Source organism: Sorex araneus, chromosome 6 (genome assembly GCF_027595985.1).
Source record: "Sorex araneus isolate mSorAra2 chromosome 6, mSorAra2.pri, whole genome shotgun sequence".
NCBI classification, from domain to species: domain Eukaryota; kingdom Metazoa; phylum Chordata; class Mammalia; order Eulipotyphla; family Soricidae; genus Sorex; species Sorex araneus.
In genome coordinates, this window is record NC_073307.1 from 154,814,393 (window position 1) to 154,828,984 (window position 14,592).

General features: G+C 48.5%; 3 protein-coding genes across 5 annotated transcripts in view; 2 read left to right on the top strand and 1 right to left on the bottom strand.

The window, feature by feature from the left end:
* TMX2 (thioredoxin related transmembrane protein 2) overlaps positions 1-2,179 on the top strand; it is a 13,782-nt gene extending 11,603 nt beyond the window's left edge. Inside the window, exon 8 of the mRNA XM_055142612.1 lies at positions 1,275-2,179. Within this exon, the coding sequence (XP_054998587.1) occupies positions 1,275-1,415 (141 nt within the window). The 3' untranslated portion in view covers positions 1,416-2,179. The remainder of the gene's footprint in view (positions 1-1,274) is intronic.
* SELENOH (selenoprotein H) overlaps positions 1-4,706 on the top strand; it is a 16,679-nt gene extending 11,973 nt beyond the window's left edge. Inside the window, exons 2-5 of one of the 2 annotated variants that reach the window (XM_004622801.2) lie at positions 2,604-2,738; positions 2,817-2,962; positions 3,061-3,180; positions 4,532-4,706. In XM_004622801.2, coding sequence (XP_004622858.3) covers positions 2,614-2,738; positions 2,817-2,962; positions 3,061-3,161 — 372 coding nt within the window. In that variant the 5' untranslated portion in view covers positions 2,604-2,613 and the 3' untranslated portion in view covers positions 3,162-3,180; positions 4,532-4,706. Of the gene's footprint in view, positions 1-2,534; positions 2,739-2,816; positions 2,963-3,060; positions 3,181-4,531 lie in introns of those variants that run through there. The other variant, XM_055142613.1, reaches the window with a different exon arrangement.
* Positions 4,707-5,705: 999 nt separating this feature from the next.
* On the bottom strand, positions 5,706-14,372 carry BTBD18 (BTB domain containing 18). 2 transcript variants are annotated; one of them, XM_004620412.2, is made up of 2 exons: positions 14,102-14,372; positions 5,706-7,942 (listed from the first exon to the last, which is right to left on the bottom strand). In XM_004620412.2, exons 1-2 carry the CDS (start codon positions 14,223-14,225, stop codon positions 5,901-5,903), a joined length of 2,166 nt encoding a protein of 721 aa, XP_004620469.2. In that variant the 5' UTR covers positions 14,226-14,372; the 3' UTR covers positions 5,706-5,900. The 2 variants fall into 2 exon arrangements, with proteins under 2 accessions (XP_004620469.2, XP_054998394.1); XM_055142419.1 differs by lacking the exon at positions 14,102-14,372 and adding an exon at positions 11,725-12,736 and having other exon boundaries at positions 5,706-11,519.
* Between the last annotated feature and the right edge of the window lie 220 nt (positions 14,373-14,592).

A 14,592-nucleotide genomic window follows, 5' to 3' on the forward strand; every position in this document is an offset into this window, starting at 1 on the left:
TGATTATTAGATCTCATTCTTTCATTGACTCAGAAGGAAAATCTTCGTTTCTTGGGCTGGAACAATAGAACAGCGGGTAGGGTGCTTGGACCCAGGTTTCATCTCCCACATCACATAAAGTTCCTGGGTCCCCCCAGGCGTGATCCCTGAGCATAGAGCCAGGAGTAAGCTCTAAGCACAGCCAGGTGGGCCTCCCCACCCAATCTCTCTTGGGGCCACACTCAGGGCGTTGCTAGATGCCACTATCACTGGATCTCAGGGTCTCGGGTGCTGGGGATTGAACTCAGGCCTCCTGCATGCAAAGTGTGTACTCTCGCCCTTTGAGCTCTCAACAGCCTTCCACAAATTTATAGTATGCTTGAACCCAAGGAATAATTGTTAGGGTTCAGTCTCCAAGGCTCTGTATCTGTTGTTTGTGGGTTTGGGTTCCTTAGCAATCAATTGGAGACAGTGACCCTGCCTCACAGTCAAGTTTTTCAGGCATGAAATAATGTTAGTCATAATTTTGGGGTGGGATGCTTGGGCCACACTCCGTTGTCCTTGCAAGCTATTCTTACTTGGGCCTTGAGGCTTCCACCCAGTGTGCTTGGGGGATTTTGAAGCCTCAGGCGTCAGCATGCAAAGCCTATGCTCCATTTCTTTGAGCCATCTCCCTAGCCCCTTGACAGTGTGACTGGCACCTGATGAGATACTTAAATATTAATTGATATCTCCAGGTACCCCTCACAGTCTCATTCTCCTGACCCTGAAAGAGCCTCCAATTGTTGGGAAAGACGAGTAAGGAGAGGCTGCTAAAATCTCAGGACTGAGTGTAATAGAGATGTTACTGGTGCCCACTTGAGTAAATCAACGAACAACGGGATAACAGTGACAGTGATACAGTGATTTCTTTTCGCCACACCCAGCAGTGCTCAGGGATTACTCTTGGCAGGCTCAGGCGACCAATGGCAAGCTGGGGTTGCAAGCTGGGGATTGAACCCGATCTGATCTGTTCTACTCTCTCTCTGCCGGCCCCACTCCTCCCAAGCCCCACCCCTCCCGGGAGTATTTTTCTTTTCTTTTCTCTGGCTCTGCTGGAGTGGAGGTGGAGGGGGTCTCTTCTGGGAGTGCTCCTGCAAAGTATGTACTCCCGCCCACTGAGCTATACCCAGCCCCTAAAGTAGATTTTTGTCTGTTTTCTCTTTGCCTCGACTGTGGCTAAGTACTCCTTATTTCCCAGTCTTTGAATTCTCCCTTCCAACCTGAGCCCTGATGTCTGCATCTCTTTCGCACAGGAGAATGTGATCCGAGAATTCAACTTGAATGAGCTGTATCAGCGAGCCAAGAAGCTATCGAAGACTGGAGATAGTATTCCCGAGGAGCAGCCGGTGTCCCCAACGGCAGTGCCAGATGGGGAAAGCAAGAAGGACAAATAAGGCCCCCTGCCTTGACAGAGCTTTGTGTCAGGCCCAGGCACCTTGGAGGCCCTTGCCCCTTTCAGTAACCACAAGCCCCGTCTGAGGCCTTGGTGTGTTTTATTTATATTTTCCCTGTTTGTGCCTAGTAAGGGGCAGAGTGCTGCTTCTGATTCTAAAGAGGCATGTAGAGGGTTGTCACGCACCCTCCTGGAAGGTTCCACTGCTGCTGCCAAATATTTGGAGGAAGGGAGGGATCTCCTATGATGGAAAAGGAAATGCTTTTCCTCCAAGCTTGGGTCAGCCTGTCTGTCACCTGCTGTCCACCACTCACATGTCCACTGTGCTGTGTTTCCATTAATCATTAGTGGGTACTAAGTGGATACCAGCCTACGTAGATTAGATTCAAGCCTGATAGAAGATGCTAGAAGCAGAGTCAGCACTACAGTTTGTACCCCCTCCAGGATGAGTTGCTTCTTCGGGTATGGCTTGATCTGTGGCCTTCCTCATAAAGCATAAACCTAACTTGGTCACTGGTTCCAGGGCCGAAACCCGATTTTCAACACCCCTCCCCCTATTCCCTCCACGGTTTTATGGAGACTGAGAGAAAGGGGACTGGAGGTTTGAGATACTCCTTTGTGTGGTGATGCCAGGGGCTGAGAACCCCGGGGCAGGTTGGGGTTTCCATTTACCTTCCCTCCCCCTTTCCCCCTCCCCACAAACACACACACACTCACACACCCCGTAGGTGGTTTTCCATAATAAAGAGACTGGGATTTCCTTTCTTTGCGCCTTTTTTTTTTTTGTGTGTGTGTGTGTCCAAATGAATTTGAAAAGTCTTGGCAGTTTAACTGCAGGGGGTTGGTCCACTCCCTCAAGGCCCTACCGCGCAGTTGCACCGAAAACGCAACCGCGGCCCCCAGGCTGGAGGAGGCTGGGGCGGGGGGCGCGGACTCTGTTCCCTCCTGAGCGTACACTGCTCTGAGTTAGGGGCGGGGAAAGTTCGTGATTGGTCGGCGGGTTCCAAGCCGCAGGCGCGGGGGTGGGGCGGCGCGGCGTCCCGAGGCCGCTATTGGCCGGCCCGTCCCGCCGCCGGGCGCCCGCCCCTCGGCCCGGATGCCGGTGGTCGCGCCCGCGCCGGAAGGTCCCGCCCCCAGACCGCGTGTGCCCGCCGCCGGCTGCCGACCCTCCCGCCGCTCGCGGTCCGCACCGGGGCGCCATGGCTCCGCGCGGCAAGAAGCGCAAAGCCGAGGCGGCGGCGCCGGTGGCGACGGCCGAGAAGCGGGAGAAGGTGGGCAGCGAGCTGCCGGAGGTGGAGGAGACGGTGGTCGTCATCGAGCACTGGTGAGGGCCGCGGAGGGGCGCGGGCGGCGGGCGGCGGGGGCCCAGGGCCGCCGCCCTCACCTGCGCGTTCCTCCCCAGCACCAGCTGACGCGTCTACGGGCGCAACGCCGCGGCCCTGAGCCAGGCGCTGCGCCAGGCGGCCCCCGAGCTGCCCGTGAAGGTGAACCCCGCCAAGCCGCGGCGGGGCAGCTTCGAGGTGACGCTGCTGCGCCCGGACGGCAGCCGTGAGTTGCGGGGGGCCGAGGGAGGCGGGGGCCGCGCAGTGCGCCGCGGCGTGTCGGCGCGCGGTCACGGATGCGCTTTCCTGGGGGTCCTTTCCCAGGTGCGGAGCTCTGGACCGGGATTAAGAAGGGCCCCCCGCGCAAACTCAAGTTCCCGGAGCCGCAGGAGCTGGTGGTGGAGCTGAAGAAGCACCTCCCGTAGGGACGCCCTCGCGAATGAGGTTGGGAGTGGGGGGGATCGGGGAGGGGGCAGGGGTGTGGTGTAGACGGCCTTGCCAAGCGCCCGGGTCGTGGGAGCCCGTTAGTTTCACACGCGCACTTGGTTCCCAGAATCTCCGCATTGGGGAGTTACCCTTCTCCCCGTTTCACTGGGACAAAGTACTGAAACGGACACAGTTGTGTTTACTAGCTAGCCCGCCCCGTTTGCGGACCCCTTGGTGGCTTCGTTTTTTCCCCCTCTTTTTGGGTCACATCCGGCGATGCACAGGGGTTACTCCTGGCTCATGCACTTAGGAATTACTCCTGGCAATGCTCGGGGGACCATACGGAATGTTGGGGATCGAACCCGGGTCGGCCGCGAGCAAGGCAAACGCCCTACTCGCTGTGCTATCCCTCCAGCCCCTGGCCTCGTTATCGTTGAGATAAATTAATAGAGCTCACTGATGGTGACGTAAGGGATCTTGACTAAAACGCAGATTTTTTTTTTTTTTAAAAAAGATACGGTTTGGGGCTGGAGCAATAGCACAGCGGGTAGGGCGTTTGCCTTGCACGCGGCAGACCCGGGTTCTATTCCCAGCATCCCATATGGTTCCCTGAGCACCGCCAGGGGTAATTCCTGAGTGCAGAGCCAGGAGCAACCCCTGTGCATCGCCGGGTGTGACCCAAAAAAGCAAAAAAAAAAAAAAAAAAAAAAAAAGATACGGTTAACTGGGAGGAGGCAATACATTTTCCACATCTCTGTTAGCTTGTATCTTGAATCTTTGTAAATTCTGATTGTAAATGCTATTTAGTGAAATAAATTATCCCTGTTTAGTGAAAAAGTTATTACTTTAATAAAGTTACTAATAGGTACTGATAGGTTTTATAGTTATGTAAGGGCCTCTACTGGTAAAATAGTCTGTGCCTTCGCGTGCGCTCTCATTTATAGCGGGTAGGGCGTGCGGCCCTGGTATGCATCCTGTTAAGAGCTGGGTGTGACAACCATTGCATTAGCAGTCCTGGGTGACAAGGGTTTGATGGCGCCTGTCTCTAGTGCCTCCTTCAGTGCTTTGCCATGTTGGGTGCGGTGGCTGGGGGTGGAGGAGAGGATGCAGTCCTTGCTTGCCCTGGGTCCAGGGGCTTAAGAGCAGGGCAGGGGCACTTGCTTTTGCACATGGCCAACCGGGCTTCTATCCCTAGCATCCCACCACACTGCCACCTTCAGGAGTGATCCCTAAGCTCAGAGACAGGAGCAACTTTGGGTGTGACCTTAAATTTAAAAAAAAATCATAAGGGAAGGGGAGGTATATCTTGCTCAGGCTTTGGGTCGCCCAACTGCCTTCTCTAATTGTTCCCTCCCTCTTATATTCACAGCTTTCTGTTCTGGTGATGTTGGAGCATTGATGATGGAACATGACCAAACGTCAGTCATGTGCCTGAAGCCAAGTTTCTTTCTCTCCAGAAATGACAGTTCAGGAAACCCCAGTAAGGCACTGAAAAAGTCTTGGATTTGTTTTGCTTAACAAAAGTTGAAATAAAGCGTTTTGAATAGTAAAATAATTAAACTTATTCTCATGTTTAGCGACGGACTAAGCTATTTTAGGGTTTGGTCTTATCTTTCATAGACCACCAATTAACTCCTAAATTTCTGGTAGAACGTTTATATAAGGTGATGCAAAAAAGGGGCTGGAACGATAGCACAGCGGGTAGGGCATTTGTCTTGCATGCGGCCGACCCGGATTTGATTCCCAGCATCCCATATGGTCCCCTGAGCATTGCCATGAGTAATTCCTGAGTGCAGAGCCAGGAATAAATAACCCCTGTTCATCTCCAGGTGTGACCCAAAAAAGCCAAAAAAAAAAAAAAGATGCAAAAAAGTTCTTCAACTTACTTGCAAGTGATGGAGGTAGATGTACATCTTCCTGATCCCTGGAGGCATTTCGACTAAACTCCTGCTAAGGGCAGTGATTCTTTGGGTGCCAGACATTGTGGTACTATTTTTTTTTTTTTTTTTTTTTGCGTCACACCCGGCGATGCACAGGGGTTGCTCCTGGCTCTGCACTCAGGAATTACCCCTGGCGGTGCTCAGGGGACCATATGGGATGCTGGGAATCGAACCCAGGTCGGCCGTGTGCAAGGCAAACACCCTACCCGCTGTGCTATTGCTCCAGCCCCTGTGGTACTATTTTTACCTCAGTGCTGCTTCATGTTCGAGGTGGAAGGGGCTATTTTTTTTTTTTTTTGGTCACACCCGGCGATGCTCAGGGGTTACTCCTGGCTTTGCACTCAGGAATTACTCCTGGTGGTGCTTGGGGGGACCATATGGGATGCTGGGTTTGCATGCAAGGCAAACATCCTACTCACTGTGCTATCGCTCTAGCCCCTATTCTGGACATTTTTGCTATACAAAACCCTTGCCATAGGAGGTGATCTACCTCAACTTTTCTTGAAATGCTTCATGACCAGAGAATCTGGTGTTGGCTATTAACCACCCATTGCTGATAAGGACCACACAGTTTATTGACTTGTCATTAACTATAAAATAGAGTACAAAGAAATAAAATGGGTCAAGTTCATAATTTTCTAAGCATACTACATCTGCCTGGCTCCCAAACCTTGGGAGGGGAGGAGGGGACTTGCAGAAGAGCCAGGGGTATACCTGCCCCATGCTGAGACTGCATGTGCTAGCCTCTGCTGGGCATGTTTCTTTCTCCCCAGGGACCCTGCCCTCCCCTCCCTGTCACTACGTTAGTATATCAATCTCTGTTTCTGACTCAGAGGAAGGGTCAGGCCATACTGAAAGAATACTGGTGGGCTCCAGCCTCCCCTCAGATGACCAGTCCATCACATCGATCTCGTCCTCTTCTGGGCTGGCAGGAAGGGGGACCAACAATTCGGAGTTGCCAAATACCTCTTTTCCTGCCTCTGGTACAGAGTATAATATCTCGTTTATAGTTAGGGATGCTTCCAGCCCAGTCTCCACCCAGTTTGAACAAAGAGGTGAAGGGTCCTCATAGGACCTTTGAGAGTCAACGTGAAGGTGCTTGTCTCTCTGACTGTCTAGTGGCAGGGAGCTGGTAATTGCTAGGTCTGGAGTCCAGGAGCTTCTTCCTGAAAGCACCTCCCCTTCGCTCATCTCTGAGGTCATCACAAGGGGGCTAAGGAGCTCCATTGGCTCTTTGGTCTCAGTGGGCATGACAAGGGGGCTAAAGGGCTCCATTGGGTCTTTGTTCTCACCGACAGCTTCCTTTTCCAATCCTGTGAGCTCTGTGGGCCAGAGTTCCATGTCTTGCAAACACCATTCTTCACCTTCAATCCAGTTTTTTCCTGTTTCTGTCAGGTCATAACTGGGGGTCCTGCAGCTTTCGGCCTCGGGACTTTCCAGAGATCCTATGGGTGGCTCAATACCGGAGCCACAGAGCATGAAGTCCAAGATCTCCTCCAGCTCGCTGGTGGCAGCAGCACTAGTGATTCGGTACTCCTCAGCCTCACAGGGCTGCCCAAGCAGACTCGTGTCAAATGTACACAGGGGCTCTCTGCAGTCAATAGCCAACCCAGCTTCCTTCCCTACCACCTCTGGACTCGACCCAAACTCGGATTTCACCACCGGGTAGTCAGGGGAGCGGCTGGCAGAGAGTAGAATGTCTTGAAGCCTAGAGCACATGGGTGAGTCCTGACACGGGTCCAGTCTTGGGGACGACATTTCTTGCTCATTCACAGAGGACAGCTGGGTCCCTGGAAGCTCATCGAAGTCTCCAGGTTCTGGTACCTGAGGGCTGGCTTGTGAATTGTTGAGGGGAGGCTCCTGCACCACCTCCCAGCAGGTGCCATTGACAATCTTGCGGAGCTTGACTCTCCCTACCTGCCCCTCCTCTGCAGGGTCGGAGTTAGGTGCCCGGGTCTCAGGGCTCCGCTTTTTATTCCCACCTGTCTTTCCAAGACCTGATGTGCTCGGGGTACTGGGTAGAGGACTAGCTTCTTCTGTTTTCTGCTTGTCCTCTGGTACTTCCTTTATGCTCTTCTGTCGCCAAAGTCGCCGGCCAGGGCTGGGTCCACTTACGATGCCGGAAGGTTTGGCTGTACATACATCAGGAGGTGGCTTTGAACGACTCAGCCGGATTTTTCTGGGCAGAAGCCGTTCGTCCACAGCAGGATACAGACTGGGGGGGGAAAGTGCTGCTGGACCCAGGCTAGGGGTAGTCTTGTTCTCTTCAGGTGCTGGGCTGTGGCTTGATGGTGACGAGTTTTTTTCTTGTGTAGTTGGGCAGGTTTTGGCTTTCCTCTTGAGCAGGTGAGTTCTTGACAAGTTCTCGGCACTCTGTCGATTGCTCTTCTCCTGGGGCCCTTCCTCCTTCCCCGAGGATTTCAATCTGACTGCCCCAAGAGGACAGGGAGTCTGGGTAACAGGCAGTGGAGTTCGAGGGCCGTGGCTGGATGCCACTACCCTGGCAGAGATTGGTGCAGTACTTGGCGGTTGTAAGCACTCACGGTTTAGTCTACGGCCCTGAGGAGCCTTGACTAGCTTCCCACCCTCTAGCTGAAGGGATTCTAGCTCAGATACACGGAGTTGACGAGCAGCAGAAAGCACCTCTTGGGCTTCTTCCTGAGATACTTCCATCTCTGAGGTATAGAGAAAGTCCACCAGCTTCCTAAGTGTCCTAATCTTCAGGCCTCCCAGCTCCAGCACCACCTTCCGACCCTGAACCGGTCTCTCCTGCTCCAGTCGCTCTGTAAAGAAGGGGCTACAGGCAGACAGGATGCAACAATGGGCTGGGACTGCCTCACCTAGAGAGAAATCCAAACACTATCATCTCATGCAGACTGACAGAGGCTAGACATTAATACCCAAATTAGCTGCTACTTCTCTCAACTTCCATGTACGTTCAAGTAATAGGAGAAATCCTTTTCTATTCTTTTTTTAGAATTTACTGTTTCGGCAGTTTGATACTAAAATTAAAACCGAGGGCCCCAACCCCCAGGATCATATGGTTCCCCAGCCAGCCAGGAGTGATCCCTGAGCACAGCCGGTGTGGCCCCCAAACAAAACCAAGGGCGTGAGACATAGTACAGGTGTTAAGATACTTTTCTTGCATACCACTGACTCTGGTTTGGTTCCTGGCTTGTATGTAGTCCTGTGAGCACGCCCAGGAGTGACTCCTGAGAACAGGGCCAGAAGTAGCTGAGCACTACTGGTGAGGCTGAACTTTGATTCCCTCCCCCTTCAAATTAAAACTGACTTAACTCAATTTTTATCCTTCAATATTTTATTTATTTGGGGGGGGTTGTGCCATACCCAATGATACCCAGGGTTTACTCCTGGCTCTGCACTCAGATCACCTGGCTCTGGCCACTCAGATCACCTCCTGGTGGGGCTTGGGGGACCTTACAGGATGCCAGGATAGTATCTGTTCATGGAAAGGGCCTTACCTGCTGTATTTTCTCCAGCCCTTTCAATAGTTAAGAAAGTCTTATCCCACCCCACCCAAGTCTATGTTAGCTGCCCCTGGAGAAGGAAAAAGACTTTGTAGCAATCATTATCACTTAGCTGTCTCTAGTGTAGTATCTCCTTTACTACAAACTTTTGTTTTGGGGCAATATCCTGAAGTATGGTACTTTGGGTTACTCCCATCTATGCTCAGGGGACCATGCAGTGCCAGGGATCAAATTGGCCTTGCACGTTTGGCATGTGTTTAGCCCATTTAGGTGTTGCTGGCCTATAATCTGTTGAGGATAGAAACTGTATGTCTTGCTCTTTTACATATAACGGCTGCTTGGCACAAAGTAGGGGACCAAATAGTTGCTGAATAAATATTCTGGAGTTAAAAAAAACTTGCTGAAAAATTTTTAAGTGTTAAAAAATTATATGGGGGTTGGAGCCCAGCGGGTAGGGCGTTTGCCTTGCATGCAGCAGACCCGGGTTCAATTCCCAGCATCCCATATGGTCCCCTGAGCACTGCCAGGAGTAACCCCTGTGCAATGCCGGGTGTGACCCAAAAAGCAAAAAAATTAATTAAAAAAAAAAAGTTACATGGAGCAATAATACAGGTTTTAAGTGCTTGCCTTGCATGCAGTTAACTGGTTTTATCCCTGGCATATGACTGCCCAAACACCAGAGGAGTGATCCCTTCCATTTCTGAGGAAGTAAGCCCTTGAGCACCTCCTGAAATAACCTAAAAATTCAGGACAAATAACCCTCCCTCCTTCCCACCTTAAACCTGTGCCCCCAAAAGAAGTAGCATGTGTTTTAACAGAAAGAATGAACAATGGGTATGCGTAATTAAGATTCATCTCTCAGGAGCTCTAGAAATTGCCACCTGTCCTGAGTTTCTTCCTGTAAGGGCACTTTTCAGGCAATCTCTCCCAAAGCTTCAATTACCGAAGCCTTGCTGAGCCTGTCTCTAGGCAGAATCTTTTTTTTTGTTTGTTTGTTTTGGGGCCATATCCTTTGATGCTCAGAGGTTACTCCTGGCTATGCATTAGAAATCGTTCCAGGGGCTGGAGCGATAGCACAGCGGGTAGGGCGTTTGCCTTGCACGTGGCAGACCCGGGTTCGATTCCCAGCATCCCATATGGTCCCCTGAGCACTGCCAGGAGTAATTCCTGTGTGCAGAGCCAGGAGTAACCCCTGTGCATCGCCTGGTATGACCCAAGAAAACAAAAAACCAAATCATTCCAGGAGGTGGGTGCTTGGGGGAACCACATGGGATGCCAGAGATGTAGCCCAGGTTGGCTGCATGCATGCAAGAACCCTACCTGCTACACTATCACTCTGGCCACTACAGACAGAATCTTTTCTGATATATTCATATGCCACAGGTTGCAGGTCTACATGCATGTCCAAGTACCCTCTCTAATGCAAAAGAATTTGTCATTCCCCATTTCTCAAACCTCTACTATCTCTTACCCAGGTCTCATTCACATAGTGCCTAAACCTGGTAACTAGAGATCATCTGTGATTCTTTCTCTGTTATTCACTATACTTAAAAGATTACTTAAGTACATCGTTTACAGCAGGTAGGATGCTTACCTTGCCTGTGGCTAATCTAGGTTTGATCCTTTGCATCCCATATAGTCCCCTGAGCCCTCTAGGAGTGATCCTTAAGAGCAGAGCTAGAAGAAAGCCCTGAGCACCACAGAGTGTGGCCCAAAACCTCATCCCTCAAAAAAAATTAAAACTGATACCTTGAGTCATTATTTATAAGCATTGTTCTAAGAGTCATATAAGCACTGATTCATTCTTCACTGCAAGCCTGTGACTTAGTTATTGTTGTTGCTGATAAGTAGGTTATGTCGTAGTTTAGAAATATGCCCACAATTCTACAGACAAGGGAGTCACTACAGAGATTTTATTCTTTCAAAAAAAATTTTTTCCCCCTTTGACTTTTTGGCAACACCCAGTGTTTCTCAGGGGTTACTTTTGGCTCTCCACTCAGGAATTACTCCTGGTGGTGCACGGGAACCATACAGTATGCTGGGGATTGAACATGGGTTGGCCAAGCGCAAGGCAAGTCCCCTATCCCATTATACTTACTATCGATTGGTCCTGAGTTTTTGCTCTTAACAACAGCCAAGTTTTAAAATTTTTTCTAATAGTTCATAAGTCATGTATTTCTATCAAGGAACAAGTCATCATTTCCTTTCTTCTGGACTACAAATCAGCCTCCTATCTGGACTCAAAAATAGCCAGTGAAGTTTTCCTTCTTCATCCCTGAGATTAGCCTGTACCTCAACCTAAGATGTGTGTACTGGGCTTCCCTCCTCCTGAAGACTGTCATCTCTTGAACATGTAACTGTTTCTCTTATTCTCTTCCCCACATCCTTCTCTAAAGAAATTTTTTATTTTATTATGATTATTATTATTTTTTGGCTTCATGGGTCACACCTGGCAGTGCTCAGGTGACTGTATGGGATGTTGGGGATCAAACCGGGGATCCGCTGCATGCAAGGCAAACACCCTACCTACTGTACTATCGCTCCGGCCCCTAAGGCAATTTCTTTAAAACAATTATACTTTACATATACACACACATACACAGATCCTTTTGCTAAAGACACAGTACAGAGATCACAGTGCTTGCATTTCATGGGAACCACACAGAGCTATTTTGCATTCAATTCTGGAACCACTTGGTCCCCCAAACACCACCAAGAGTGACCATAACACTGAAAAGAGTGATCAACACCCCTTCTCCACCAAATCCAATCCAGCAATTCTCATGCAGTGTTTTTTTCACACTTTATTTTTTCTTTTTTGGTGGTGCTCAAGGCTTACTCTTGGCTCTGCTCAGGAACCACTCCTGGGGGGCTTTGAGAAATCATAATGGGGTACCAGGGATCAAATCACAAAGGACACGTCTCTGACCTCACCTTCTTTTTTTTTTTTTTTTTTTTTTTTTTTGCTTTTTGGGTCACACCCGGCGATGCACAGGGCTCACTCCTGGCTCATGCACTCAGGAATCACCCCTGGCGGTGCTCAGGGGACCATATGGGATGCTGGGATTCGAACCCGGGTCGGCCGCGTGCAAGGCAAACGCCCTACCCGCTGTGCTATCACTCCAGCCCCTGACCTCACCTTCTTAAAACAAATTTCTCCCCAAATAAAACATTAAAAATCATTTTTCAGTGTTCTGAGGACAAAACCTGTTCCTGTTGAGGGGGAACCTATTCCATCTCCCCTTCAGTCCGGGATGGAGCCCAAGGTCTCATGCTGACTCTACCACTATACCACATCCAGAGCATAATGCGTCTTTTGAATAATGTTTTGGATCTTAACATATCTGCTATTAATTTCTCTAGTCATATCTCTGATCAATATTCATTGCAGTCTATGCTAGCTAGCTCTAAAGAACCAGTTACAAATCCCTGTTCATGCCTCCAATCTCTACATGCTGTTATCTCTGCCTGGGAAAATCTTTTCCCACTTCCGCTTACATCTGTTTTGTCCTTTAGATCTCACCTAAGGGGTTATTAACTCCAAGAAAATCTTGACCTCCATCCTCTAACTTCCTCTTATCATAAAGGATGGTTCTCTTTGTGCTCCTCTACCAGTCTATACTTACTGAATGTGTTATTAATACATTGCACAATTACTTGAATGCAACAGTTGAGTGTATCCTCTTTACATGATTTCTTTACATGGAAGAGCTTTATCTTCATTTATAATGTATGCATATGTTAGTATCTTGTACTTACATACAATAGGTAATGTAAGTACACTATTTACATTTACATTACAATATTTAGCTTTTTTTAAAAGCTAAACATTATTTAAAAGAATGAATTGTAACTCTGCACTTGGCAAGGGAATAAACAGAGAAGTCAAGCACTTAATGCTATAGGTCCTCAATTTGTTGATCTGTAGAAATGAAACCATTTATTACGGGTCTCACAATACTGTTATAAGAATCAAATAAAACATTTTATGTACTCTGCAAACTGTTAATTGCCACACAATGATGACTGTCATAATATATATTTGCAAATGAAGAAACTAAGCTTGAGAAAAGAAATCATTTGCCTATTTGTGACCTAGTAACAAAGCTAAGATTAAGGTTCTCATAAATGATGCCTTGGGTTTGATAATTGGCACCACCAAAATTTAATAAACTCTGGTTGTCCTGACCCCTCTTCTTACTATTTTACATTATGCCATTGTGTTGTACTTCAGGTTGACCTAACATTTCAAGTGTAAAGATAAGGGATGGAAATAAGGTATACTTTTAGACCTAATAGTAAGCAACAAAAGCCATCAATTTGAAGATAAGAACTGATATTATTCGACAGCTTGGCAAGGAAATGGGAAAATAGGTATCATCCATTACATATATTACTTTGCATCTCAACTGCAATTTTAAGTGCTTTAGGTATGTTAACTTCACAACTTCCCCATTAACATATTACTATTCATTTAAAAAAAAAGTTTTGTGTGGTGTGAGGATCAAATCTAGGTAGGTACAGCCAAAACTCACCTAGATTTGGCTGTACTATTTCTCGGACTCCTTTATTCCCCCTTAAACTCTATGTCATACCTGGTAGTGCTTGGGGACCACTCCCTGCAATGCTTGGGGAATCATGTGGTGCCAGAACGGAACCAGAGTTGACTGCATGCAAAGTAAGCACTTTAACTGTGTACTATCTCTCAGGCCTCCCCGTTGTTTTTTTTTTTCCTTAGGAGAATTTGGAGCCACACCTGGTAGTGCTTAGAGGCTATTCCTGCCTCCGTTGCTCAAGGTTGCTCCTGGCAGTGCTTGGGGAACAAGGTAGTGCTGGGAACTGAATCCAGGCCTCCTGGATGCTAAACATGCAGTTAGCCTGTTGATGTGTCTCTTTAGCTCCACACCCCCTCCCACCTCCAGTTTAGCTTTTTGTTTTTAAGTCATACTGAGCTGTGCTCAGGACTTATTCCTGGCACTAGGATCATTAGGGGAACATTCTGCATTGTTTGGGGTGGGGGGACCATATACAGTGCAGGGACTGAGCCTAGGTCAGCTGCATGCAAGGCAAGGGGCCTTACCTGCGCTGTACTGTCTTTCTGTTCCCCTAGTTTAACTTTTTTTTTGCCTTTTGGGTCACACCCAAGCGATGCACAGGGGTTAACTCCTGGCTCTGCACTCAGGAATAACTCCTGGCGGTGCTCGGGGGACCATATGGGATGCTGGGATTTAAACCCAGGTCGGCCACGTGCAAGGCAAACGCCCCACCGGCTGTGCTATCGCTCCAGCCCCCCCCCCACCACCAGTTTAACTTTTAAAGAGAAAAATAGCAGTCTACTTTTTACTCTTGAAACTCTTGAGTTGTTCCTAGAAGGAAACAGCTCTTTAACAAATCGTTTGCAGTGCTCAAAGGCAAGCATGTTTTCCTGGTATTATTTACAACCCCCAGTCTTAAATTCAGCTTTTTAAAATTCTTTGGTGAATTTCCGACTGATTCCATATTAGCTCTTACCTTCTGCCTGCAGAAGGACATCACAGAATACACCACTCTGTTGCTGATGATGAAGGTGCAGAAAAGCTACACGAAGGAAGCGAGGATTCCTATACAGGATTTTGGGACTGGCGGGGGAGCACATGGTGGTCTCTTAACAAACCGAGATTTTCATAGATCAGATTCCTGTGGTGAGATAATAAATTTCAGAACCATCGTTTATACCTTATGTTTCTTTGCTTTTGTTGTTTTGTCTCTGACATGGAGAATTTTGAAATTTATAGATAAGAGCATGAGTTGAGGAACTAATCAGCCCAGAAATTGTGCCAAGGGTATCTCAAGAAAGAATATGAAAGAACATGTGGGAGTTGCAGATAAATCTAGACTTGAATCTCAATTTTGTTATTAGACTAAGCTATATAACCTCAGGAAAATTACCAAACATTTCTGAACCTCACCTTTCTCGCCCATGAAATGGGAATAACAGTACTTACCTCATAGAACTGTTTTAA

Bases quoted from the DNA above. Each gene is read 5' to 3' on its own strand.
- BTBD18 (XM_004620412.2), bottom strand. From the start codon at position 14,225: ATGTGCTCCCCCGCCAGTCCCAAAATCCTGTATAGGAATCCTCGCTTC. The intron at 7,943-14,101 runs GTAAGAGCTAAT...ATTTCTCTCTAG, and splicing joins TGTCCTTCTGCAGGCAGAAG to GTGAGGCAGTCCCAGCCCAT.